At 41.0% G+C, this 27,251-nt stretch overlaps 1 protein-coding gene across 1 annotated transcript in view; it reads right to left on the bottom strand.

The window, feature by feature from the left end:
• Positions 1–26,793, bottom strand: part of MMP24 (matrix metallopeptidase 24) — a 183,651-nt gene extending 156,858 nt beyond the window's left edge. The window contains exon 1 of the mRNA XM_073606617.1: positions 26,415–26,793. Within this exon, the coding sequence (XP_073462718.1) occupies positions 26,415–26,534 (120 nt within the window). The 5' untranslated portion in view covers positions 26,535–26,793. The remainder of the gene's footprint in view (positions 1–26,414) is intronic.
• Between the last annotated feature and the right edge of the window lie 458 nt (positions 26,794–27,251).

Genomic DNA, 27,251 nt, shown 5'->3' with positions numbered 1-27,251 from the left:
TTCTACAGCGTTAAGGGGATTTGCAGTGCCGGAGCTGCAGGCCTTACAGAATATGCTAAATTATGTATAAAACCTCAGATAGAATTTCGAAATATATCTAGTCAGGCAGCTACATGGTAGATTTCAAACCGCCGAATGCGTGCCCGTATATAAAAAGTCGAATACTAAGTTTTATCTTCAAAGGACGTGTCTTGGCAGTCAAAGTTTGACTTTTTATTGACATTTTTTTTTTTTTTTTGTATAAAAATCATGATAGAAACTTTTCAGAGTCAGTTTTAGTAAATACCCAGCCTGTGCAAGACGTGATAAGGCTTGAAAGGTCTGGTAAGAAAAAAATAAATAGAACAAATTAAATTTGTAAAAAGATTTATGACAAAATACCGCATAGAGGTATCTTGTTCTTTTTCCCCCCAAGAAAAAACGTAAAGCTGAACTTGAAATGCTGAAAGTGTTATCAGCTGAAGCTTCTAATAATATATTGTAATTTTATCCTGTTACATATTCATGAAAAAAAAATAAATAAAGGTCCATTATTTTAAATGCAGCTAATACAAATACTGGAGTTCACCTTTTTCAGTAGCTCCCTGTAATCCACTGAGCAGAGGATTACAGGGAGGGAGGGGCAGCACTGCCAGAGGGAGTGGCAGCACTGCGAGCTGTCAATCTAACACTGGAAACTTGCTGACAGGAGGGGTCAGCCAGTGCCGGATTTAAAAGGGTCAATTGCCCCAGGCCCCCCTGCATGAGGGGGCCCCCAGACTTGTTTTTATAAAACAAGTATAAAAATGTAATCATTATAAAATTAGTTTTATTATTAAAAAAGTAACAAAATGTGTGTGGGTTTCAGAATACAGAACAGCTAAGTCTGACTTCAGAGACAAAGAACGGGATGAGGGCTTCTGGCAGATGTTTTACACTTCACATTGTTTTACTATTAGAGATGTTTGTTTTAACATGAATGTGTTGCTGTGGGTGGGACAGGGGAAAAGTTTAAAAAATTTTGCAAAGTGCCAGGCAACAGCCCCGGCCCCATTGTGTGGGAATGAAGTTAATGACCAGCATTGATTTATCATAGTGAGAAACATTAGAAACATTAATTGGGTCAAGGGGCGAATTTGACACTCTGCGATCTCGAATAGGTTAAAACTTTGTTAGCAAGGTCTACCCAAAATTAGGAGATTGGTCAAATTTGGGATAGGCGTAGCCCTGGATCAGAATTCGGCCAGAATGATATAGTGGAGTGTCAGGTGAAATCAGCAGGGTAGAGGGGCCCCCAAGCTTGAAGTGTCCTAGGCAGGCCCCCCAAGGTCTAAATCCAGCACTGGGGACAGTAGCCCAAGCAGATCGATGACCTCCTTAATGGTCTGTCACTGTCCAATAAGCTGAATTGGATGCAGTTGTTTGTAAGGCCTGATTGTGCTAGGCAAGGTCTCCACCTAGGTAGGAAGGACTGGGTATGTAGCTAGGGTGGAATCAGGGTATATGATGAGGGTTGTAGAATAGGGAGAGTCGTGTGTAGGTCTAGAGAGGAAAGGAGGTCTAATTTAAGGCTAATGCCCTGTACACACGGGCGGACTTTTCGGCATCAAAGGTCCGACGTTCTTTCCGAGGGACTTTCGACGGACTTTTGATGGACTTCTGACAGACTTTCGAATTAACGGACTTGCCTACACACGATCACACCAAAGTCCGACGGATTCGTACGTGATGACGTACAACCGGACTAAAATAAGGAAGTTGATAGCCAGTAGCCAATAGCTGCCCTAGTGTCGGTTTTCGTCCGTTGGACTAGCATACAGACGAACTGATTTTTCGACCGAACTCGAATCCGTTGGAAAGATTTGAAACATGTTTCAAATCTAAAGTCTGTCTGATTTTCGACCGAAAAGGTCCGTCAGAAGTCCGATGAAGCCCACACACGGTCGGATTGTCTGACGGATTCATTCCACGAGTTCGGTCAAAAAGTCTGCCCATGTGTACACACCATTTGTGGGAGAGTTAAGGCCTCAACTGAGACTATTTAAAGGGTTCGTTATTCGACTTTCCTCTTAAGCCTGGGTTCACACCGCAGCATGCTCCGGCTCACTGCAGGAGTCCGGTGCGCCCCAATTCACAGTTTCAGGTCCGATTTCAGCCTGAATTTTTGGCTGAATTCAGACCTGAAACAGACCAAAAGACACACAGGACTTCTGTGCAATTTGCACCGGAGCCGCTGCAGAGATGTGTGAACCAGCTCCATAGAGAGCCGGTCACAATCTCCTGCCATGCGACTTGGATGCGGAGAAATCCACATCCAATTCGCATAGGTGGATAAATTTGTTCTTCCCTGAATGGGTCCCACCAGGATAGTTGGAAGATACTAACAAACTAAAACCCGGTTGGTATGCAAAAAATCTGGATTTGGCCAACCATGCAAGATGGAATAATGTTTGTCTATGGACTGTGTTATAAAAGTTTCAATGCAGTAAAGAGGATATCGACTGAGTCTCTTTATTTCTGTGGAGCGAAATGTAAGTCTAGGGACATGTAACACATCTCACATAGGCAAGTAGGACATGGGGAACAAAGACAGAGACTGACTGGTTGGGTAAACAGGTGGTGGTCTGATGAAAGGTGATCAGCCAACTTTGCAGTGGTGAGATGGTTCCTAGATGAGATCATGTGCCTTGCAATCTAGGTGAGTTTTGGGCTTGAGTGTTCAGCGTGACCCCCGACGACCCGGGCCTGTAACCACTGAGGGGCCCCCAATAAGCAAATGAATGTGTGTTTCCTAATATGGCCCATAGGCCAAGGGGTATAGATGTAGAGTGATGAAGCTGGGGTTTCCGACTCTCCACCGCTGGAACTGGCTTAACAACCCACCACAAAGGGGGCACTACACATTGACCAAGCTCCATTGTACTACAACAGTAGGGACAAATTAGGTCTTTTACCTGGTTGTGCTAACTGGCAGTGAGGTCTATACCAGGAAACTGGCTGAACAGAACAAAAAATAAAAGAAAAGAAGCTATCACTTGACTAGAAGCCACAAACAGGACTACCACTGGGAAATCTGATCAGTTGAGTGTGTAAAGTGCAGTTTATGTTAAAAACAGAATTTATCCTTGAAGGCCACATTGCAGATCTGGTAAAGCAAGGGAGGTTTAAACCTTCTGTCAGATTATAAACTCCTTTGTATAAATATCTGGTGGGAACATTTTCCTGTCACTTCTGTTCTGTTGGCTACCATCACTGGAACAGGAAGTGGACGTAGACATCAAAAAACCGCAGCCGGAGGATTTGGCTTTTTTCGGCTCTTCTAAAAACTTGTAGTGTTACTGCTGTCTGTGTGCCTGTTGGAGAGATTTACTAACCCTTCCAGTCTTGGAGACCACATTTGCCAGAAATGAGTGGATATTAGGGTTAAATACCCATTGTGTGGGGGCCAAACTGCCACCTTTGCTGGACAGCTTGGCCGGTTAAAGCGGAGTTCCACCCAGAAATGCAACTTCAGCTGATCTGGTTCCTCCCCCCCTTCGGTGTCACATTTGGCAACTTTCAGGGGGGAGGGGGGAGCAGATACCTGTCTTATCCAGGTATTTGCTCCCACTTCCAGCGAAAGATCGCCACAGTATCCGTGATGATCTACGCCATGTCCAGCCCCTCCTCCGCCCCCCCCCCCCGCTGTCTTCTGGGAGACACAGGGGTCCCAGAAGACAGCAGGGACCACTTAGAACACGCAGCGCGACTCGCGCATGTGCAGTAGGGAACAAAACTGTGAGTCCACAAGGCATGACTTCCTGATTCCCTTACTGAAGATGCCGGCGCCTCCACACAAAGCCGAGGGATGGGTCGGCTTCAGGTGAGGACATCGTGGGCGCCCTGGACAGGTAAGTGTCCTTATTTTAAAAGTCAGCAGCTGCAGTATTTGTAGTATATGTATGCCAGTCCAGTTTCTATACACAAAACTCGCTCATCCATGTCTTTATGGACCTTGCATTGTGCACTGGTCCAAATCATTTGGTGGAGGACTATGGTGTGGTGTAGTTTTTCAGGGGTTGGGCTTGGCTCCTTAGTTCCAGTGAAAGGAACTCTTAAGGAGTATACCAGGAGATTACCAAGACATTTTGGACAATTTCATGCTCTCAACTTTGTGGGAACAGTTTGGGGATGGCCTCTTCCTGTTCCAATGTGACTGTGCACCAGTGCACAAAACAAGGTCCATAAAGACATGGATGCGCGAGTTTGGGGTGGAGGAACTTGACTGGCCTGCACAGAGTCCTGACCTCAACCCCATAGAACACCTTTGGGATGCATTAGAGCGGAGACTGTGAGCCAGGCCTTCTCTCCAACATCCGTGCCTGACCTCGCAAATGCACTACTGGAAGAATGGTCCAACATTCCCATAGACACACTCCTAAACCTTGTGGACAGCCTTCCCAGAAGAGTTGAAGCTGTTATAGCTGCAAAGGGTGGGCCAACTCAATATTGAACCCTACGGGCTAAGACTGGGATGCCATTAAAGTTCATGTGCGTGTAAAGGCAGGCGTCCAAAACTTTTGGTAATATAGTGTAAAACATCCCAGCATTTGGATGTGGACACCAGGGTTTCCCATTTTGGCCTCCTTTTTGGCGAGGTTTAGCTCTGTGCAGAGACATGCAGATAATGCTTTGCTACTATTGGCAACATAAGCCTGATGGCTTTCTGGGCCAAAAAGCAGCAATCAGTAGTGTAAGTGTATCTGCTTCATAATGTAATGAATATTACCAGACCAATGCACAGAGGCCGTATAATGTTTACGTTAAATGTATCTAATGCATTAGTCAACAGCCATTTTTTCTGGTAAATGACTTTATGATCTGTAGCTGGAGAAATAGGCAGCTGAAGTCATGCATCGATCGGTGATTTCATCTTATCTTTGTTTGGAAATTTTACCCCCAGAACGAAAAAGAAGATGTATCTTCATTTTCACGTCATTACTAGAGAACTTTCCCTGCCAGTTGTGGGAGATATGGTTACATAATTGGGATCGATACGGTCTGAGTAGGCTTAATGGTCGATAGTCACGTGTGGATGGCTGGATACGTCAAGACAATGACGGGGAAGAAAAATATGCTTGGCTCTGGCACATTTGATTATTTATTTGCTGTTATGCATTCATGCCGTGCTTACAGTTTTATTTTTACAAAGGTTTAAAGCTGAACTCTAGTGTTACCATATCTCCCACCCCCCAATATATCTTTTTTTCTAGGCCTCTTTCATCTAGTGCATTGGTCTCTAAACTGTGGCCCTTTGCTTGCCTTTATCCAGCCTTTGGCTCACTATTCCTTCTTCTGACACCAACATTGGGTCACTATTCCTTCCTCTGACACCAACGATGGGTCACTATTCCTTCCTCTGACACCAACATTGGGTCACTATTCCTTCCTCTGACACCAACGATGGCTCACTATTCCTTCCACTGACACCAACGATGGCTCACTATTCCTTCCACTGACACCAACAATGGGTCACTATTCCTTCCACTGACACCAACATTGGCTCACTATTCCTTCCTCTGACACCAACGATGGGTCACTATTCCTTCCTCTGACACCAACATTGGGTCACTATTCCTTCCTCTGACACCAACGATGGGTCACTATTCCTTCCTCTGACACCAACGATGGCTCACTATTCCTTCCACTGACACCAACGATGGCTCACTATTCCTTCCTCTGACACCAACATTGGGTCACTATTCCTTCCTCTGACACCAACGATGGCTCACTATTCCTTCCACTGACACCAACGATGGCTCACTATTCCTTCCTCTGACACCAACATTGGGTCACTATTCCTTCCTCTGACACCAACGATGGCTCACTATTCCTTCCACTGACACCAACGATGGCTCACTATTCCTTCCTCTGACACCAACATTGGCTCACTATTCCTTCCACTGACACCAACATTGGCTCACTATTCCATCCACTGACACCAACGATGGCTCACTATTCCTTCCACTGACACCAACGATGGGTCACTATTCCTTCCTCTGACACCAACATTGGCTCACTATTCCATCCACTGACACCAACGATGGCTCACTATTCCTTCCACTGACACCAACGATGGGTCACTATTCCTTCCTCTGACACCAACGATGGCTCACTATTCCTTCTTCTGACACCAACATTGGGTCACTATTCCTTCCACTGACACCAACGATAGGTCACTATTCCTTCCTCTGACACCAACATTGGGTCACTATTTCTTCCACTGACACCAACGATAGGTCACTATTCCTTCCTCTGACACCAACATTGGCTCACTATTCCTTCCACTGACACCAACATTGGCTCACTATTCCATCCACTGACACCAACGATGGCTCACTATTCCTTCCACTGACACCAACGATGGGTCACTATTCCTTCCACTGACACCAACATTGGCTCACTATCCCATCCACTGACACCAACGATGGCTCACTATTCCTTCCACTGACACCAACGATGGGTCACTATTCCTTCCTCTGACACCAACGATGGGTCACTATTCCTTCCTCTGACACCAACATTGGCTCACTATTCCTTCCTCTGACACCAACATTGGCTCACTATTCCTTCCTCTGACACCAACATTGGGTCACTATTCCTTCCACTGACACCAACATTGGGTCACTATTCCTTCCTCTGACACCAACATTGGCTCACTATTCCTTCCTCTGACACCAACATTGGGTCACTATTCCTTCCACTGACACCAACATTGGGTCACTATTCCTTCCACTGACACCAACGATGGGTCACTATTCCTTCCTCTGACACCAACATTGGGTCACTATTCCTTCCTCTGACACCAACATTGGGTCACTATTCCTTCCTCTGACACCAACGATGGCTCACTATTCCTTCTTCTGACACCAACATTGGGTCACTATTCCTTCCTCTGACACCAACATTGGGTCACTATTCCTTCCACTGACACCAACGATAGGTCACTATTCCTTCCTCTGACACCAACATTGGCTCACTATTCCTTCCACTGACACCAACATTGGCTCACTATTCCATCCACTGACACCAACGATGGCTCACTATTCCTTCCACTGACACCAACGATGGGTCACTATTCCTTCCTCTGACACCAACATTGGGTCACTATTCCTTCCTCTGACACCAACATTGGGTCACTATTCCTTCCTCTGACACCAACGATGGCTCACTATTCCTTCTTCTGACACCAACATTGGGTCACTATTCCTTCCTCTGACACCAACATTGGGTCACTATTCCTTCCACTGACACCAACGATAGGTCACTATTCCTTCCTCTGACACCAACATTGGCTCACTATTCCTTCCACTGACACCAACATTGGCTCACTATTCCATCCACTGACACCAACGATGGCTCACTATTCCTTCCACTGACACCAACGATGGGTCACTATTCCTTCCTCTGACACCAACATTGGGTCACTATTCCTTCCTCTGACACCAACATTGGGTCACTATTCCTTCCACTGACACCAACGATAGGTCACTATTCCTTCCTCTGACACCAACATTGGCTCACTATTCTTTCCACTGACACCAACATTGGTTCACTATTCCATCCACTGACACCAACGATGGCTCACTATTCCTTCCACTGACACCAACGATGGGTCACTATTCCTTCCACTGACACCAACATTGGGTCACTATTCCTTCCACTGACACCAACGATGGGTCACTATTACTTCCTCTGACACCAACATTGGGTCACTATTCCTTCCTCTGACACCAACGATGGCTCACTATTCCTTCTTCTGACACCAACATTGGGTCACTATTCCTTCCACTGACACCAACATTGGGTCACTTTTCCTTCCACTGACACCAACGATGGGGCACTATTCCTTCCACTCCAATGCAATACTCCCAAGGCAAACGTACCTGCACAAACGACTGTATCTTAAATTGGGTGCTGAAATGACCAACGGCTGGAACAGACTGCAATCATGAGAAGGAAGTGTCTCCAGCACACCAGGGTCTCCAAAATTGGGGCAAAAATTTTAATCACAGTTCAGCCATACAACTATATGGCTGAACTCGCACTGCACAGACATTGCATGTGATCGGCACAGCAGTGTGGGTGCAATGCGATGCGATGCGATGTCAGACATCGCTACAGTGTGAACCTAGACTCACTTTTGTGGCAGAGATTCCACAGTCCCTTTCTCTGCAGCCTGCAGTAAACATAGTTTACTATAAACATATTTTTTTATGTAGCATAACATTTCCTATGCTTCAGTTAACCACTTTAAGGCCTTTTCTGGAACTTTTTGTTTACAAGTTAAAATTAGTATTTTTTTGATAGAAAATGAATTACTTAGAACACCCAAACATTATTAATATATATATTTTGTTAGCAGAGACCCTAGAGAATAAAATGGCGGTCGTTGCAATATTTTAGTTATTTGCGCAGCGGTCTTTCAAACACATTTTTTTTTGGAAGAAATACACTTTAATAAATAAAAAAAAATAAAGAAACAATACACTAAAGTTAGCCCAAATTTTTGGGATAATGTAAAAGATGATGTTACGTCAAGTATACAGATACCCAACATGTCACGCTTTAAAATTGCGCATGCTTGTGGAATGGCGACAAACTACAGTACTTAAAAATGGCGGTCTTAGTAAGAATGAAGACAGGAGCGATCGGTACAGATCACTCACAGTGTTCATTCAGAAAAAGGAGGCCAGTTAATGAAATATTTACCAGCCCCTTCCCTGCTCCTGAGAGCAGAGGAGGGAAGTTGGCAGCTCTGCAGGAGGGAGACGGGAAGCAGGGGGAATCAGCAGCACACGGGGTGATTAGGGTGTGCCCAGGCACATCCGGCACACCCTGTGCGCACGCCTATGCTGCAGGCTGTGAACCACTCACAGTGTGCATTAGAAGCTGCTGCAAGTCAGAGAGAGCTGCCTCAATTCCTGGCTGGAGGACATCCAGTATTCATGCCTAACCTGTGACCCTCCAGCTGTTGTGGAACTACAAGTCCCATCATGCCTCAGCCTTTGGGAGTCATGCTTGTAACTGCCAGCCTTGCAATGCCTCATGGGACTTGTCGTTCCACAACAGCTGGAGGGCCACAGGTTGAGCACCCATCCGCCCCAGTCTGAATGCCCCTGCCCCGACCCCTTTCTTTTCTTTAACCACTTTAAGGCCTTTTCTGGAACTTTTTGTTTACAAGTTAAAATTAGTATTTTTTTGATAGAAAATGAATTACTTAGAACACCCAAACATTATTAATATATATATTTTGTTAGCAGAGACCCTAGAGAATAAAATGGCGGTCGTTGCAATATTTTAGTTATTTGCGCAGCGGTCTTTCAAACACATTTTTTTTTGGAAGAAATACACTTTAATAAATAAAAAAAAATAAAGAAACAATACACTAAAGTTAGCCCAATTTTTTGGGATAATGTAAAAGATGATGTTACGTCAAGTATACAGATACCCAACATGTCACGCTTTAAAATTGCGCATGCTTGTGGAATGGCGACAAACTACAGTACTTAAAAATCTCCATAGGCGACGCTTTAAAATTGTTTACAGGTTACCTGCTTAGAGTTATAGAGAAGGTCTAGAATTATTGCTCTCGCTCTAACGATTGCGGCGATACCTCACATGTGTGGTTTGAACACCGTTTACATATACGTGGGCGCAAATTACGTATGCGTTCGCTTCTGCACGCGAGCACAGATGGACGGGGTGCTTTAATTTTTTTATCACTTTTATTCCTATTACAAGGAATGTAAACATCCCTTGTGATAGAAATAAGGATGACAGGTCCTCTTTATTGAGCGATCTGGGGTCAAAAAGACCTTCGATCTCTCATTTACCGTTAAAAAAAAACAAAAACATTTTGCCTTTAAAATAAAATAAAAAATTCCCCTGAAGACCAAAAGGAGGACGTGTGACGTTGGATATCGCTCTGGTCCTCCGAGGGCATATAGCCAAATGAGGGCTATCTTGCATTCACTTGATTTCCTCCCCAGGCACCCGGCAGATCGGATCGGCTCCGGGCTCACCGTCAGGACCAGTGACCCTGGAGACGACCGGAAAGTGGCGGGAGGGTGGGGGTGCACCTCTCCCGCCTCCTACAAAAGTGATCCACCGCCGAGGGACCACTGTTATCAGACGCAAAATCGCCCGCAGTACAAAAAAATACCAGTGTTATGGCAGCAACAATTGTATTTAACATCAAAGTAATGATGTAAATGTACCGTGGGCGGTCTTAATAAGAATGAAGACAGGAGCGATCGGTACAGATCACTTACAGTGTTCATTCAGAAAAAGGAGGCCAGTTAATGAAATATTTACCAGCCCCTTCCCTGCTCCTGAGAGCAGAGGAGGGAAGTTGGCAGCTCTGCAGGAGGGAGACGGGAAGCAGGGGGAATCAGCAGCACACGGGGTGATTAGGGTGTGCCCAGGCACATCCGGCACACCCTGTGCGCACGTCTATGCTGCAGGCTGTGAACCACTCACAGTGTGCATTAGAAGCTGCTGCAAGTCAGAGAGAGCTGCCTCAATTCCTGGCTGGAGGACATCCAGTATTCGTGCCTAACCTGTGACCCTCCAGCTGTTGTGGAACTACAAGTCCCATCATGCCTCAGCCTTTGGGAGTCATGCTTGTAACTGTCAGCCTTGCAATGCCTCATGGGACTTGTCGTTCCACAACAGCTGGAGGGCCACAGGTTGAGCACCCGTCCTCCCCAGTCTGAATGCCCCTGCCCCGACCCCTTTCTTTTCTTTCAGCTTTGGTCGGCATACAAATGCAGCCTGCTCCACACCTTCAGACTGACATCCACACATCATGGAAATTTGATATTTGCATAACTCCTCCTAAGGGCCAGACCACTGCTTGCATCAGGGCTGAGGGTCTTGAGAGGAGTATTGAGGCAGGGTGCTGTGCTAGCCCCTCCCACCAGCCACGATCTGCCTGCATTGCATAGAGAAGAATAGAGACCCAGTGATGGTGTCACTGGATCCATAATAAGGTGTGTAATGAACAGAGAAAGTTTTTATTCACCGATTTCATTAGCACATTGATGAAGTGGAAAGAACGAACCAGGGAAGGTGAAAAATTAGCGGATTAAACCAACGTATTTGTTTTTGCTGTTCCATTTCTTATGCCATGTTTTCTTTCCAATAAAAATATAGTAAAATAAATATAAACTGATAAAACTGCAAGCCGTATTAAAGTGTTATTAAACCCAGGACCCTGCATTCACTAGATCTGCTCTCCCACAGTACACAGAACATGGAAATGCAATTATTTTAGTAAATATAAACTGCTAAATACATTTTTCTCATCAGCAGTATAGAGCAGTCTTGTGACTTCTATCAGTGTCTGGTAAAGCTTGTAGGAGGAGTTTTCATTCTCCTCTGACCGTCTTATGAGGCTGCAGGACCCCTGACCCTCTGTCTGAACAGTGCTGATTGGCCCTGTGCTGATCACATGCACTCGCCCCCAAAAAAAAAAAAAGAAAAAACACTCTAGCAATACACACCAAACTGAGCATGTGCAGAGTGACTCCAAGGATCTGTACTATCAGGATATGAATTGGGGACAGTGGAAGAAGGGGAGGATGAGAGAAGACAGGCTCAAACAGCCTTTTTACACAATGCGGAGGATTAACCCCTTAGGTTCCACACTGAGTATAACAAGCATGCTTTACTGCATATACAGACTGATTTTACTGTTGTGGAGATTGTCACGTTCGTGACAAAAGAGAGGATTTCAGAGCATGTTTTGGGCATATTATTACAGTGGGTTTAGTAAAACACTTTAACCACTTCAGATCTGGAAGATTTACCTTTATGACCAGGCCATTTTTTTGTGATACGGCACTGCGTTACTTTAACTGACAATTGCGCGGTCGTGCGATGCTGCACCCAAATAAAATTGATGTCTTTTTTTTCCCCCACAAATAGAACTTTGTTTTGGTGGTATTTAACCACTTGCTTACTGGGAACCTAAACCCCCCCCCCCCCCTCCTGTCCAGACCAATTTTCAGCTTTTAGTACTGTCGCACTTTGAATGACAATTGCGCGGTCATACAACACTGTACTCAAATGAAATTTTTATCATTTTTTCCCCACAAATAGAGCTTTCTTTTGATGGTATTTGATCACCTCTGCGGTTTTTAGTTTAGGTTTTTAGTTTTTGTTAAAAAAATTGAAAAAAACTGAATTTTTAAAAAAATTTTTTTTTTTTTTAATATTTTGTTATAAAATTTTCCAAACAGGTAATTTTTCTCCTTCGTTGATGTACGCTGATGAGGCGGCACTGATGGGCACCAATAGGTGGCAGTGATGAACACTGATGGGTGGCAGTGATGGGCACTGATTGATGGCAGCACTGCTAGGTGGAACTGATTGGCACCACTGGTGGGCATTGATAGGTGACATTTGTGGGCATTGATAGGTGGCACTTGTGGGCATTGATAGGTGACATTTGTGGGCACTGATAGGTGGCACTTGTGGGCATTGATAGGTGGCACTTGTGGGCATTGATAGGTGGCACTTGTGGGCATTGATAGGTGGCACTTGTGGGCATTAATAGGTGGCACTGCTGGGCACTGTGGGCACTGGCAGGTGGCAATGACAGCAGGCACAGATGAGGCATATGTGCCTCCTTCTTCTTCGGGACCGATGTCCCTTTGACATAAGCCGGTGATCAGCTGTCAGCGTGAGGAGAAAACGAAACCGATCACCGAGCTTTTGTTTACATCATGTGATCAGCGGTCATTGGCTGACAGCTGATCACATGGTAAGGGGCCGGGACCAGGCCCCTTACACGGATCTGTGATCCCCCGAGTCTCCGTGGTGCACGGTGTGCGCGCACATGGGTGGATGTCCTATGACGGCCTCCCGGAAATTGAGGTCCGCGCTGTAGCCGTCATTCGGCTATGGCCCGGACGTGGTTAATCACCTCTGCGGTTTTTATTTTTTGTGCTATAAACAAAAAAAGACACACAATTTTGAAAAAAAAAACTATATTTTTTACTTTCTGCTACAAAACACATCCAATTAAAAAAAAAAATTGAAAAAAAAATCTAATTACTTCATCCATTTAGCCCACTATGTATTCTGCTACATATTTTTGGTATAAAAAAAATCCAAATAAGCGTATATTGATTGGTTTGCGCAAAAGTTATAGCGTCTACAAACTATGGGATAGTTTTACGGAATTTTCATTTATTTTTTTTTTACTAGTAATGGCCGCAATCGGCAACTTACTGCGACATTGCAGCGGACAAATTGGAAACAAAGTGACACTTTTTTGGGGACCAGTGACACCAATACAGGCATCAGTGCTAAAAATATGCACTGTCACTGTACTAATGACACTGACAGGGAAGGGGTTAACATCAGAGACGATCAAAGGGTTAAATGTGTTCCTAGGGAGTGATTACTAACTGTGTGGGGGGTGTTTAAGCTGGGGGGAAGAACAGAACGGCAATCTTCTTTCTTTACATAGGCAGAGCGCTGTTCTGCGCCTTTCCCCAACGATCCCCGGGGTGCCGGAGGACTCCATGTCCAATCTCAGCAGGAGCGGGTTGCCAACGGCGCACATGTATGCCCCAACCTCGGAAGTGCAGAATCAAGTACCAGTATGTGATTCTGTGCAGAGGAGCCGCCGCTGTCCGCAGTACATGTACATGGAGCGGTCGGCAAGAGGTTAAATGAAAAGCCAAAAATGTAATATTTTGCAGCTTACCGATCATTAGATGGGGTGGCTGCATTCGTTTTCTTTTCTAGGGTTTCCACCCCTCTGTTTTCACCTGGTGATCTGGCCAATAACATACCTCCTGTATTAGAGTGCCCCCACTCTGGATGAAGGAGCACAGAGACACCTTTGCACCACAGCACTGTCCGTCTGTGGGGGGGGGGGGAAGCGTTAGATGGACTGGCAGATTTAAATACACTAACAAATTGAAACCAAACACCACTGACATCTTATAATAAATTACAGCAACTGTTTTTTTTTTTCCTTTTGGGATAACGGTTTTACATAAATAAATAAGAGCTGATTATTGTAAGCACCCCTGTGAGCAGTAAATGGTTTATCTCACTCCTCTAAGGCCCCTTTCACACCGATACATTTTTCCTTTGTTTTTCCTTATGCTACAGAGCAGTGTGAAAGGGCTCTAAGGCCGGCCATACACAGCGCAAATTTCTTTCCTGCAACCACAGGTTGCAGGAAACAAATTCGCTCAATTCCCCCCCATCAACACAGACAGTGCTGATGCAGGAATCCCTCCTGCCGGGCCATTGTCTTCTCCTGGTGGGGGAAGCCGTCCCCCCGCCGGGAGTAGAAAGTGATTATTGCTAGCGGCTATACCAGCAAGAATCGCAAGTAAAATTAGGCAGGCTGGTTGTAGCCAAGTTGATGCCCATATACAGCCAAGCCTGCCCATATACGGTTCGAATCTCAGCCGCTTCAGCAGGAGATTCAAACCGTCTATGGCTGGCTTAATGCATTCTCTGCAATAAGAATACCTCCCAACTGTCCCTGAATTCGAGGGACAGTCCCTGATTTGTCCCTCTTTCCTCCTCATTTGTCCCTCATTTTGGTCTGATCTATATAGTTGTATATAAAATGCACTTTTTATCTTTCAAAAAGTGTTTCCCAGCGCTAAACCTTTCATCGAATTTATAAATTGCTGAATTTGTACATTTTATAACCCAATAGAAAGGAGTAGCAGTGGTAAAAAAAAAAGCACTTGTGAAATTAATTAACCTTTTTTTGGGGGTTATTTCTCCTTTAAGGGGGTGTGGCAGGGGGCGTGTCCTATGCTTACATACATTTGGTGGTAGGTGTCCCTCATTCCCATCTCAAAATGTTGGGAGGTATGAATAAGGTATAAAAACCTTCTGCATACAGCTATCCCCCAGCCCCCCTAAATACTTACCTGAGCCCGATCTCGATCCAGCGATGTGCACGAGAGCAGCCGCTCTCCTGTCTCTCTCTCTTCATTGGACAGAGACAATCAAAGCCAGTGAGGAGGGAGCGGGGGGGGGAGGGGGTGGTGCTCTGCCCCGCCCCCACCGTCCTCTGTTGCCTCTCCTGGCTCACCCGTGCGATGGGGGAGCCGGAGAATGAATCCAGCAGCGTTTTGACCATAGAGCTGGCCAAAGACCAAATGTTCCCCTGGCCATCTCTATGACCCACGGAGGCCAAAATCAAAGTTATGACGTCACTTGACGTCACTTCCGGCACCGGCAGATGCAAACACTGCCATTTTTTGTTTTGCTGATAAGCCTAAGATACCTTTTTTTTATATTTGTTTTTATCTTATGCTTTCCAGCCTAGAGGAGAGATGTGGGGACTTATAGACTTCAGATCTCTCCGTAAAGAGGACCTGTCATGCCATATTCCTATTACAAGGGATGTTTACATTCCTTGTAATAGGAATAAAAGTGATCAAAAAAATAAAGAAATTAAAGAAAAGTGTAAAGAAATAAAAATAAAAATAAAATAAACTATGAAAAAATTATTTAAATAATTTACCACTTCAGCCTCAGAAGGTTTTACCCCCTTCCTGACCAGAGCATTTTTTGCGATTCGGCACTGCGTCGCTTTAACTGACAATTGCGCAGTCGTGCGATGCTGCACCCAAACAAAATTGAAATTCCTTTTTTTCCCACAAATAGAGCTTTCTTTTGGTGGTATTTGATCACCTCTGCGGTTTTTATTTTTTGCGCTATAAACAAAAAAATAGCGACAATTTTGAAAAAAAAAACAATATTTTTTACTTTTTGCTATAATAAATATCCCCCAAAAGTATATAAAAAAATCTAATTTCTTTCTCAGTTTAGGCCGATATGTATTCTTCTACATATTTTTGGTAATAAAAATCATAATAAGCGTACATTGATTGGTTTGCGCAAAAGTTATAGCGTCTACAAAATAGGGGATAGATTTATGGCATTTTTATTATTATTTATTTTTTATTAGTAATGGTGGCCATCTGCGATTTTTATCGTGACTGTGACATTATGGTGGACACATCGGACACTTTTGACACTATTTTGGGACCATTGGCATTGATACAGAGATCAGTGCTATAAAAATGCACTGATTACTGTGTAAATGATACTGGCAGGAAAGGGGTTAAACACTAGGGGGCGATCAAGGGGTTAAGTGTGTCCTAGGGAGTGATTCTAACTGTGGGGGGGGGATGGGCTTCCACTGACATGACAGCGATCACTGAGCCCGATGACTGGGAGCAGTAGATCCATGTCATGTCACTAGGCAGAACGGAGAAGTGCCTTGTTTACAAAAGCATCTCCCCGTTCTTCCGCTCCACACCGCAATCGCGGGCTGCAGCGAATATCGAGTTCGCAGGACCCGCGGGCACACTCCCGCGGCGTGCGGCCGGCGCCCGATTGGCAGCAAATTCAAAGGGACATACAGGTACGCCCATTTGCCTGCCTGTGCCATTCTGCCGACGTACATCCGTGTGTGGCGGTCGGCAAGCGGTTAAAGCACCCCCATCCCCCCGCTCCCCCCCCCCACCGTGTGCTCGCACGCAGAAGCAAACGCAATACGTAGGTTGCACCCGGGTATGTAAACGGCGTTTAAACCACACATGTGATAGCGAGAGCAATAATTCTAGCCCTATACCTCCTCTGTAACTCTAAACTGGTAACCTGTCAGAATTTTTAAAGCACAGCCTATGGAGATTTTTAAGTAGCGGTGATTTTTACATGTAGTGGAGGACTGGTAGAATAGGCCCGGTATAGAAGTGGTTAAATATATATATTTATACAGGTTAAGTAAAACATAAATGGGTTAAGTGTTCACAGTAAGATATTGAGGTCATTGTATAATAAATCCGAGGCTATCAGACTCTAATCATCCCGCAGTCCTCCCATTGTGTCTGCAGACACTATTCTATTGTGTCTTATGCTGCACTATCATGATACCCCCCAAGCAGAGGCTGCCCACAATCTGCCATCCGGGGGGGACCATTGTGATATTTTATATGAATACCCCCCCCCCCCCCCGTACTATTACTATATAATAACATTATAGGATTGTATTTATATGTTTCACTTATCTCTAAAATGTATTCTTTAAAACCACTTCAATACCGGGCACTTTCCTCCCTTCCTGCCCAGACCAATTTTCAGCTTTCAGCGCTGTTGCTTATTAAATGACAATTGCGCGGTCATGCTACGCTGTACCCAAACTACATGTTTATCATTCTGTTCCCACAAATAGAGATTTCTTTTGGTGGTATTTGATCACCTCTGCGGTTTTTATTGTTTGCTAAACAAATTTGAAAAAAGAACGAAAATTTTGAAAACAAAAAATCTTTTCATTGTTTCTGTTATAAAATGTTGTCAATAGGTAAGTTTTCACCTTCACTGATAGGCACTGATGAGGTGGCACCGATGGGCACTAATATGCAGCACTAATGGGCACTGATTGGGCACTAATAGGTGGCACTGGTATGCAACACTGATGGGCATTGATAGGTGGCACTGGTATGCAACACTGATGGGCATTGATGGGCAGCACTGATGAGCACTCATAGGTGGCACTGATGGGCACTGATAGGTGACACTGATGGGCACTGAAAGGCTGCACTGATGGGTACTTATGGGTGGCACTAATGGGCACTAAGGGCGGCACTGATGGGCACTGATGAGGGGGCAGCAATGAGGTGGCACTGATGGGGTGGCACCAATTGGCACTAATATGCAGCACTAATGGGCACTGATAGGTGGCACTGATGGAAGGCACTGATGGGCACTCATAGCTGGCAGTGATGGGCACTGATAGGAGACACTGGGCACTGAAAGGCTGCACTGATGGGTACTTATGGGTGGCACTAATGGGCACTGATAGGCGGCACTGATGAGGGGACAGCAATGAGGTGGCACTGATGGGGTGGCACCCATGGGCACTAATTGGCACTGATAGGCGGCACTGATGGGCACTCATAGGTGGCAGTGATGGGCACTGATAGGAGACACTGATGGGCACTGAAAGGCTGTACTGATGGGTACTTATGAGTGGCACTAATGGGCACTGATAGGCGGCACTGATGGGTACTGATAGAAGGCCCTTATGGACATTTATAGATGGCACTGATGAGGAGGCACTGGCAGGCATTTATGATGGGCAATGATTGCCATCATTTATGGGCACTGATTGGCATCCCTGGTGGTCCTGAGTGGCCATCCTCGGGGGGGGGGCTGCACTGATAATTAATCAGTGCAGACCCCCACCTGTCAGATGCGATAGAGGAAAAGCTGATACACGGCTTTTCCTGTTTACACTGTGATCAGCTGTGATTGGACACAGCAGATCACGTGGTACAGAGCCTCCGTCAGACTGACACACCACCGATCGCCGCACTGCGCATCCCCCGCGGGTACGTGCTGGCTTGTTGTCCTGCTGGCCGTCATTCTGCTATAGGCCGGGCAGGAAGTGGTTAAAGATTGTAAGGTATTACCAGAATATTAGTGCCGGCCCCCTAGAAGAGCTTGTGTATACACTATATTGTCAAAAGTATTGGGACGCCTGCCTTTACACACATGAACTTTAATGACATCCCACACTAATGCCCCGTACACACGGTCGGATTTTCCAACGGAAAATGTGTGATAGGACCTTGTTGTCGGAAATTCCGACCGTGTGTAGGCTCCATCACACATTTTCCATCGGATTTTCTGACACACAAAGTTTGAGAGCAGGAGATAAAATTTTCGTTGTCGGAAATTCCGATCGTGTGTACACAAATCCGACGGACAAAGTGCCACGCATGCTCAGAATAAATAAAGAGATGAAAGCTAGTGGCTACTGCCCCGTTTATAGTCCCGATGTACGTGTTTTACGTCACCGCGTTCAGAACGATCGGATTTTCTGACAACTTTGTGTGACCGTGTGTATGCAAGACAAGTTTGAGCCAACATCCGTCGGAAAAAATCCTAGGATTTTGTTGTCGGAATGTCCGACCGTGTGTACAGGGCATTAGTCCATAGAGTTCAATATTGAGTTGGCCCACCCTTTGCAGCTATAACAGCTTCAACTCTTCTGGGAAGGCCGTCCACAAGGTTTAGGAGTGTGTCTATGGGAATGTTTGACCATTCTTCCAGAAGCGCATTTGTGAGGTCAGGCACTGATGTTGGATGAGAAGGCCTGGCTCTCAGTTTCCCCTCTAATTCATCCCAAAGGTGTTCTATCAGGTTGAGGTCAGGACTCTGTGCAGGCCAGTCAAGTTCCTCCACCCCAGACTCACTCATCCATGTCTTTATGGACCTTGCTTTGTGCTCTGGTGTGAAGTCATGTTGGAACAGGAAGGGGCCATCCCCAAACTGTTCCCACAAAGTTGGATCTTGCATTATGCACTGGGCCAAACCATTTGGTGGAGGGGGGATTATGGTGTGGGGTTGTTTTTCAGGGGTTGGGCTGGGCCCCTTAGTTCCAGTGAAGGGATCCCTAGACCCTTGATATTTCACCAAAGCCCCAAAACAGGGCTGCTAAAAAATAATTGTAAAAATGAATTAAAAAATAATACTATAAAAATGAATTAAAAGATAATATTGTAAAATTGAATTAAAAAATAATATTGTAAAAATGAATTAAAAAATAACATTGCAAAAATGAATTTAAAAAATAATATTGTAAAAATGAATTAAAAAATAATATTGTAAAAATGAATTAAAAAATAATATTATAAAAATGAATTAAAATATAATATTGTAAAATTGAATTAAAAAATAATATTGTTAAATGAATTAAAAAATAATATTATAAAAATGAATTAAAAGATAATATTGTAAAATTGAATAAAAAAAAATAATGTAAAAATGTATTAGAAAATAATATTGTAAAAATGAATTAAAAAATAATATTGCAAAAATGAATTTAAAAAATAATATTGCAAAAATGAATTAAAAAATAATATTGTAAAAATGAATTAAAAAATAATATTTTAAAAATGAATTTAAAAATAATATTGTAAAAATGAATTAAAAAATAATATTATAGAAATGAATTAAAAGATAATATTGTAAAATTGAATTAAAAAATAATATTGTAAAAATGAATTAAAAAATAATATTTTAAAAATGAATTATAAGATAATATTGTAAAATTGAATAAAAAAATAATATTGTAAAAATGAATTAAAACATAATGTTGTAAAAATGAATTTAAAAATAATATTGTAAAAATGAATTAAAAAATAATATTGTAAAAATGAATTAAAAAATAATATTGAAAAAATCTATTAAAAAATAATATTGTAAAATTGAATTAAAAAATAATATTGTAAAAATGAATTAAAAGATAATATTGAAAAGATGAATTAAAAAATAATATTATAAAAATGAATTAAAAGATAATATTGTAAAATTTAATTTAAAAATAATATTGTAAAAATGAATTAAAAAATAATATTATAAAAATGAATTAAAAAATAATATTGTAAAAATGAATTATAAGATAATATTGTAAAAATGAATCAAAAAATAATATTTAAAAAAATGAATTATAAGATAATATTGTAAAAATGAATTAAAAAATAATATTGTAAAAATGAATCAAAAAATAATATTTTAAAAATGAATTTAAAAATAATATTGTAAAAATGAATTAAAAAATTATACTGTAAAATTGAATTAAAAAATAATATTGTAAAAATGTATTAAAAAATAATATTATAAAAATGAATTAAAAATAACATTGTAAAAATGAATTATAAGATAATATTGTAAAATTGAATTTAAAAAATGTAAAAATGAATTAAAAAATAATATTGTAAAAATGAATCAAAAAATAATATTTAAAAAAATGATTTTATAAATAATATTGTAAAAATGAATTAAAAATTAATATTGTAAAATTGAATTAAAAAATAATATTGTAAAAATGTATTAAAAAATAATATTGTAAAAACGAATAGAAAAATAATATTGTAAAAATGAATTAAAAAATAATATTGTAAAAATGAATTATAAGATAATATTGTAAAAATGAATAAAAAAAATAATATTGTAAAAATGAATTTAAAAATAATATTGTAAAAATGAATTTAAAAATAATATTGTAAGAAATGAATTAAAAAATAATATTGTAAAAATGAATTTAAAAACGTAAAAAATTACTGACACCGCCCACTGCTCTACTGACATCAATCTTTGCTGTACTGACACCATCCACTGTTCTGCTGATATACAGACACGTGTGTTTGTGCTGTGGGGTGCACACCCTTAATGCTACAGGCTGCACGCACCAATGTCCTGCAGTGAAATCAGTGAGCATTTCCAGCACCGGAGAGTAGCCGGTACACCTGAGCAAGCCCGGAGTTGCGCTTTAACATGAACCCGGCATGCTGTGCTGGGGGGGATTACAAACAACGTGACTGAACGATCATTTATTTTGCTCAACAACAACGACTTGTTATAGCACATTCTCCCCGACGCCGAGAGCTTGTCTAGCAACAAATGATGCTGATGCGTGACAATTGGCGCTCTCAGCCAATCAGATCTCCTCCTCCTTCCCTGCTCCTGCTCCCGTCTATTTATACATCGTCTGTTGAAATATCTATTTCTGGTTCAGCCCTCTCCCCATCCTGTAGGTCCGGAGTCCACTTTTATTTTTTCATTTTCTTCCTTACAATCTGTCAAAGATCCGGCTTCCAGGATTATTTGTCACCGTTCCCCCCCACCCGCCCCCCCGAAAAAAAGGCCTGATCCTTCCCAACAACCCGTTTTACCAATCCAGCACCACGTACAGCCTGTTTCCGGGTTCCCGAGCCACAAAAACAAACCAACGTTCCATCACGTAGGATCCGGTGTACGCAATTCATTCTGGCACACGGCGCCCGGGGCAGGCCGTGTCATCATCACATTCTTTTTTCTTTTTTTTTTTTCGTAGCTCGGTGCAGATTTGTATGGCACACATCGGAGGAGCGTCAGCTGTGCGGCTCCAGGCGGCTCCCATTGTCACGGGGCTCAGCGTCTCACCCAAAAGAATAGGTCACGTGTCCTCATCTTATTTACATCACACACATGGAGGTACAAGACAAACACCTTCTACTCGGGGGGGTCACCGGTACGGGGTGAAAAAACATTTACCTATAATAAAATCATATCATCCCGCATCTACATCCTTCACAAACACAAATAAAGGAATTTCAACAGTCATAACGCAATAAAAGAATCTCAACTCTACCTTATTAATAACACTATTGCAGTATATTAATAATATACAATACTGTTTTTATATATTATTATATATATATATATAGATATATATATTAAAAAAAAATCCTATAATTTACATATAATAATATATCAACTAATATAAAAATTAACCAAACATAAAACTTGGACCCGCCCTGGCGTATGCAAATAATATTGGGATCATCCAGAGTCCAACCAAAAAAAAAAATCGCCAATCCTTCATACATTATTATTATATCAGCAATATAATTTAGATGTCCTAGAGCAGTGGTCTCCAAACTGCGGCCCGGGGGCCGGATACGGCCCTTTGCTTGCCTTTATCTGGCCCTTGGGGCACCATTCCACTGACTGACACCAATGATAGGGCACCATTCACCCTACTGACACCATCCATGATGCTGGGGCATTTTCTACTTCCCACTGGCCACAGTCTGGCGTCCCCCCCTCCCCTCCCCCCAAAGCCTGAAGGACAGTAAATCGGCCCCTTGATTAGAAAGTTTGGAGACCCCTGTTCTAGAGTAAATATAAGAATAATAGTATAGCAATATAGAACAGGAAATTTAGCAATAATAGTAATATTGTAATAATAATACAATTAGTAGTAGTAGTAGTTGTATTACTATTATTATTATTATTATTATTATTATTATTATTTATTAATAATAATATTAATAGTAGTTGTAAAAATATTATTATTATTATTTTTATTATTATTAGTAGTAGTTGTATTACTATTATTATTATTTAATAATAATAATAGTAGTTGTAAAAATATTATTATTATTATTATTTTTATTATTAGTAGTAGTAGTTGTATGATTATTATTATTATTATTTAATAATAATAATATTAATAGTATTAGTAAAAAAAATGATTATTATTATTCTTTTTATTATTAGTAGTAGTAGTTGTATGATTATTATTATTATTATTTAATAATAATAATAATATTAATAGTAGTTGTAAAAAATATTATTATTCTTTTTATTATTAGTAGTAGTAGCAGTTGTATTACTATTATTATTATTATTATTTAATAATAATAATATTAATAGTAGTAGTAAAATATTATTATTATTCTTTTTATTATTAGTAGTAATAGCAGTAGTAGTATTAAAATGATTAGTATTATTATTAATCATAATATTCATAATAATAATCATAATTATAGTATTTAAAAAAATATAATGTAGTAATACTAATAGTAGTAGTAGTGGTATTCTAGATTGTAAGCTCTAATGAGCAGGGCCCTCTGATCCCTCCTGTATTGAATTGTATTGTAACTGTACTGTCTGCCCCCATGTTGTAAAGCGCTAAGCACACTGTTGGCGCTATATAAATTCTGTATTATAATAATAATAATAATAATGATTAAAAAAATATAATGTAGTAGTATTAATATAATACTAGTAGTAGTAGTATTAGTATTAATATTATTATTAATAATAGTAATAATAGTAGCAGTAGTGAAAATATGATTATTGTTTTTATTATTAGTAGTAGTAGCAGTAGTAGTATTAATGTTATTAGTATTAATAATCATCATAAAATTCATACTAATCATATTATTAATATTTATAAAAAATATATATTATTTTATTTATTGAACGATGCAAAAACCACAAACCAAAAAAAAATGTATAATGGATCAATAAATTCATTACAAAAAATGTATTTGTATTTGTTTGTGGTTTGCAGTGATTAATACATAAAATGTTATTGTGTTTTATTATATTTTTATGATTATTATCATAATATTATTGTTGTTGTTGTTGATAATACAAATATTATAGTAGAATAACATTAGTAATAATATTATTACTAGTATTGCTGTTATATTAGTTATTTATTCTAAGATTATAGAAGATTATATCCCTATATCTGGGGCAAAGTCAAGATATTAGTAATTAGAAGTATTAGTATTAGATAAAGTAATAATAACAATGGAAGTTTGAATAATCATTTATGTGTATTTTTTTTTTACACCAGAACTACCTTCATGTCCTCCAACTACTAATAGAACATGGAAATTCAGCATTACCTAATACAAGGAATCTGCATTTAAAGAGAACCTGTGAAGACACACAAATGGAAGCTGCCATTGCAGATTTCATCTTCACAGATGCAGATTCCTGGTCTTTAGGCAGCAAAGCCTGCAGCTTTAACACAAAAACAAGTCAGCAGCAGCATTGGTATTTCTACCATACACTGTGCAATCTGATTGTACCATCAACTATGTAGAGCATGAGCCTGTCTGATTGGATAAAAATTGAATAAATTGCTTAGGTTTGTCTTTCTATTACATCGTTTTGGTAACTCTACGGGATCTTGTACAGAGATTGCACAATCTGATTGTATAGTGTATAACCAGCTTGACACGTTCCCTTTAAATACTATGAATACTGATTCTAGAAATATTAATATTATACATATTATACATACTAATATTATAAATACTAATACTGTAAATAATAATCTGATTAATTTCAATACTATAATTATTAGTATAATAAATATTATACTAATATCAAAACTATGAATAATAATTATATTATATATAAGATTAATTACCAACATCATAAATATTAGTATTAAAAATACCCATACTAGGAATACTAATTATATGAACGCTAAAACTATAAATACTAATACTATAAATAGCACTATAAATATTAATCTGGCGACTACCAATACTATATTTATTAATATAAAAAATATTATTATTATAAATATCAGAACTATGAATACTAATAATATAAGCACTAATACCATAAATATTAATAATATAAACACTAATACTATAAATATTCTTTAAAAAAAATACCAATATTGTGAATATTAATATTAAAAACAACCAATACTCTGAATAATAATTATATGAGCAGTAATGCTATAAATACTAATATCAGAAATACTAAAAATAGCACTATAAATATTAATCAGGTGACTACCAATACTATATTTATTAGTATAAAATTATTATTATTATAAATATCAAAACTATGAATAGTAATAATATAAGCACTAATACTATAAATATTAATATTATAAACAAAATACTAGAAATATTATTTTAAAAAATTACCAATATTGTGAATATTAATATTAAAAATACCAATAGTATGAATAATAATTATATGAACACTAATACTATAAATACTAATACTAAAAATAAGAAAATAATCATCAATATTATGAATATTAATATTAAAAATACCCATATTATGAATAATAATTATATCAACACTAATACTATAGATACTAATATTATAAATACTAAAACTATAAATAGTGCTTTAAATATTCATCTGATGAATACCAATACTATATTTACTAGTATAAAAAAAATACTATTATTATAAATATCAAAACTATGAACACTAATAACATAAACACTTAAACTATAAATACTAATATTATAAATATGAATATGATACATATGAATATTGTAATTACTAATATTATAAATACTAATATAAATACTCATGCTATGATTACTAATAATGTGAACACTACTACTATAGATACTAATATTCCTAATATTAGTATCTATAGTATTAGAAAGATAAACACTAATATAAATAATAATAATATTAGAAAAATGAATACTATAAATAATAATATAAATACTAATATTATAAATGCTAATAAGGCACATATAGGAAAACATTCTGGCACACATAACACGCCGCTAACGTGTGTTTATGTAACTCGATTGAAAAGCGATAGGCGAAATGCGGTAGCTCCCAGCAACCAATCGACAACCATTTCTCATTCTGACTGCCCTTATTAAATAAAAGCTAACATGCGATTGGTCGATGGGTCTTTTGGCTCTTTGGAGGTTGGTAATGATCCTGATGGCATGCAGGTAATAATAGAAGTCTTGGGGATGGGGATGGTGATATAATGAACGTGGTGGAAAGGTGGCACCAGGTCACGCCTGCGAGGAGCGGCGGTGGGGGGCGGAGCGTCCAGGTGTTGGGGGTGGGGTTTGGGGGGGTCGCAGTGTTTTTTAGCCCCCCCCCTAGAAGAAATGCTGATCCCGTCCAATGGGCCCTGTACTGGGGGGGAGGCCTAGGAGACAATGTACATCCATGGGGGGGGTATAGGGGGTCCGGTATGGGGGGGGTTGGATGTGATATTGGGGGGGGTATATATATATATATATATAGGTGGGGGGGTGACCTACCTCCACAATGAAGGTCCTCTCCTCCCCGAACACGGAGCCCACCAATAAGTGCAGAACACAGGTCCGGAGACACAGTCCCAGCACATCACATCGTCCTCTCCGGGGGACAGTCCCGGCCATCACGGAGCTCTGCGGGCAGCGGCGGCACCTACATGGGCTTCATCCCGCCGGCACACCCAGGGCGAGGAAGGCACGGCCCCCCCCCTGCCAGTAGGGGGCGCTTGTCTATGGTGGGGGGGGGGATGGAGGACCGGGTGAGGGGGGGGCCGCTATCCTGAACACATCCGAGTCCGGGAGAGAAGATCGGCGGGCGGGCGGCCAGGTGAGGGGCCCATCCCCGGGACAATGATCGGGGAGGAGGGAGGAGGAGGAGGAGGAGGAGGAGGGAGGAGGAGGAGGAGGGATCACATCACACCGCCCGCTCCCTCCCTATACTACACACAGGAGGATGGAGCCTTAGTAACAGGAGAGGAGTCACTGTGTGCCGGCCAATGGGAGGAGGAGGGGGCGGGGCCTCTGGAGGGATGCAGGAGAAGAGGAGAGGAGGATACCCAGCCTGGACCACTGGAGGAGGAGAGGAGGGGGGGGGTCATCCTTATCCCTGGGGGGACACCGACCTGGAGCAGTCCTGAGACTAGGAAGGATGAGGATGACAGCCTGCATGTTACTGCTGCTGGGACACTGGAAGGGGAGCTGTCACTGCTGCTCTGGTTTTAAAGGAGAATGCTGTCAGGCTGTCATCCTGATCCTTGGGGTGAGATGGGGAGTCTGCTACTGGACTACCAGAGGGGAGCTGTCACTCCTGCAAGGCTGCCATCCCGATCCCTGGGTTGAGAT

Source organism: Aquarana catesbeiana, linkage group LG12 (genome assembly GCF_042186555.1).
Source record: "Aquarana catesbeiana isolate 2022-GZ linkage group LG12, ASM4218655v1, whole genome shotgun sequence".
Lineage (NCBI taxonomy): Eukaryota > Metazoa > Chordata > Amphibia > Anura > Ranidae > Aquarana > Aquarana catesbeiana.
Note: the sequence above shows the minus strand (reverse complement) of the source record. Positions and strands in the feature narration are given on the sequence as shown.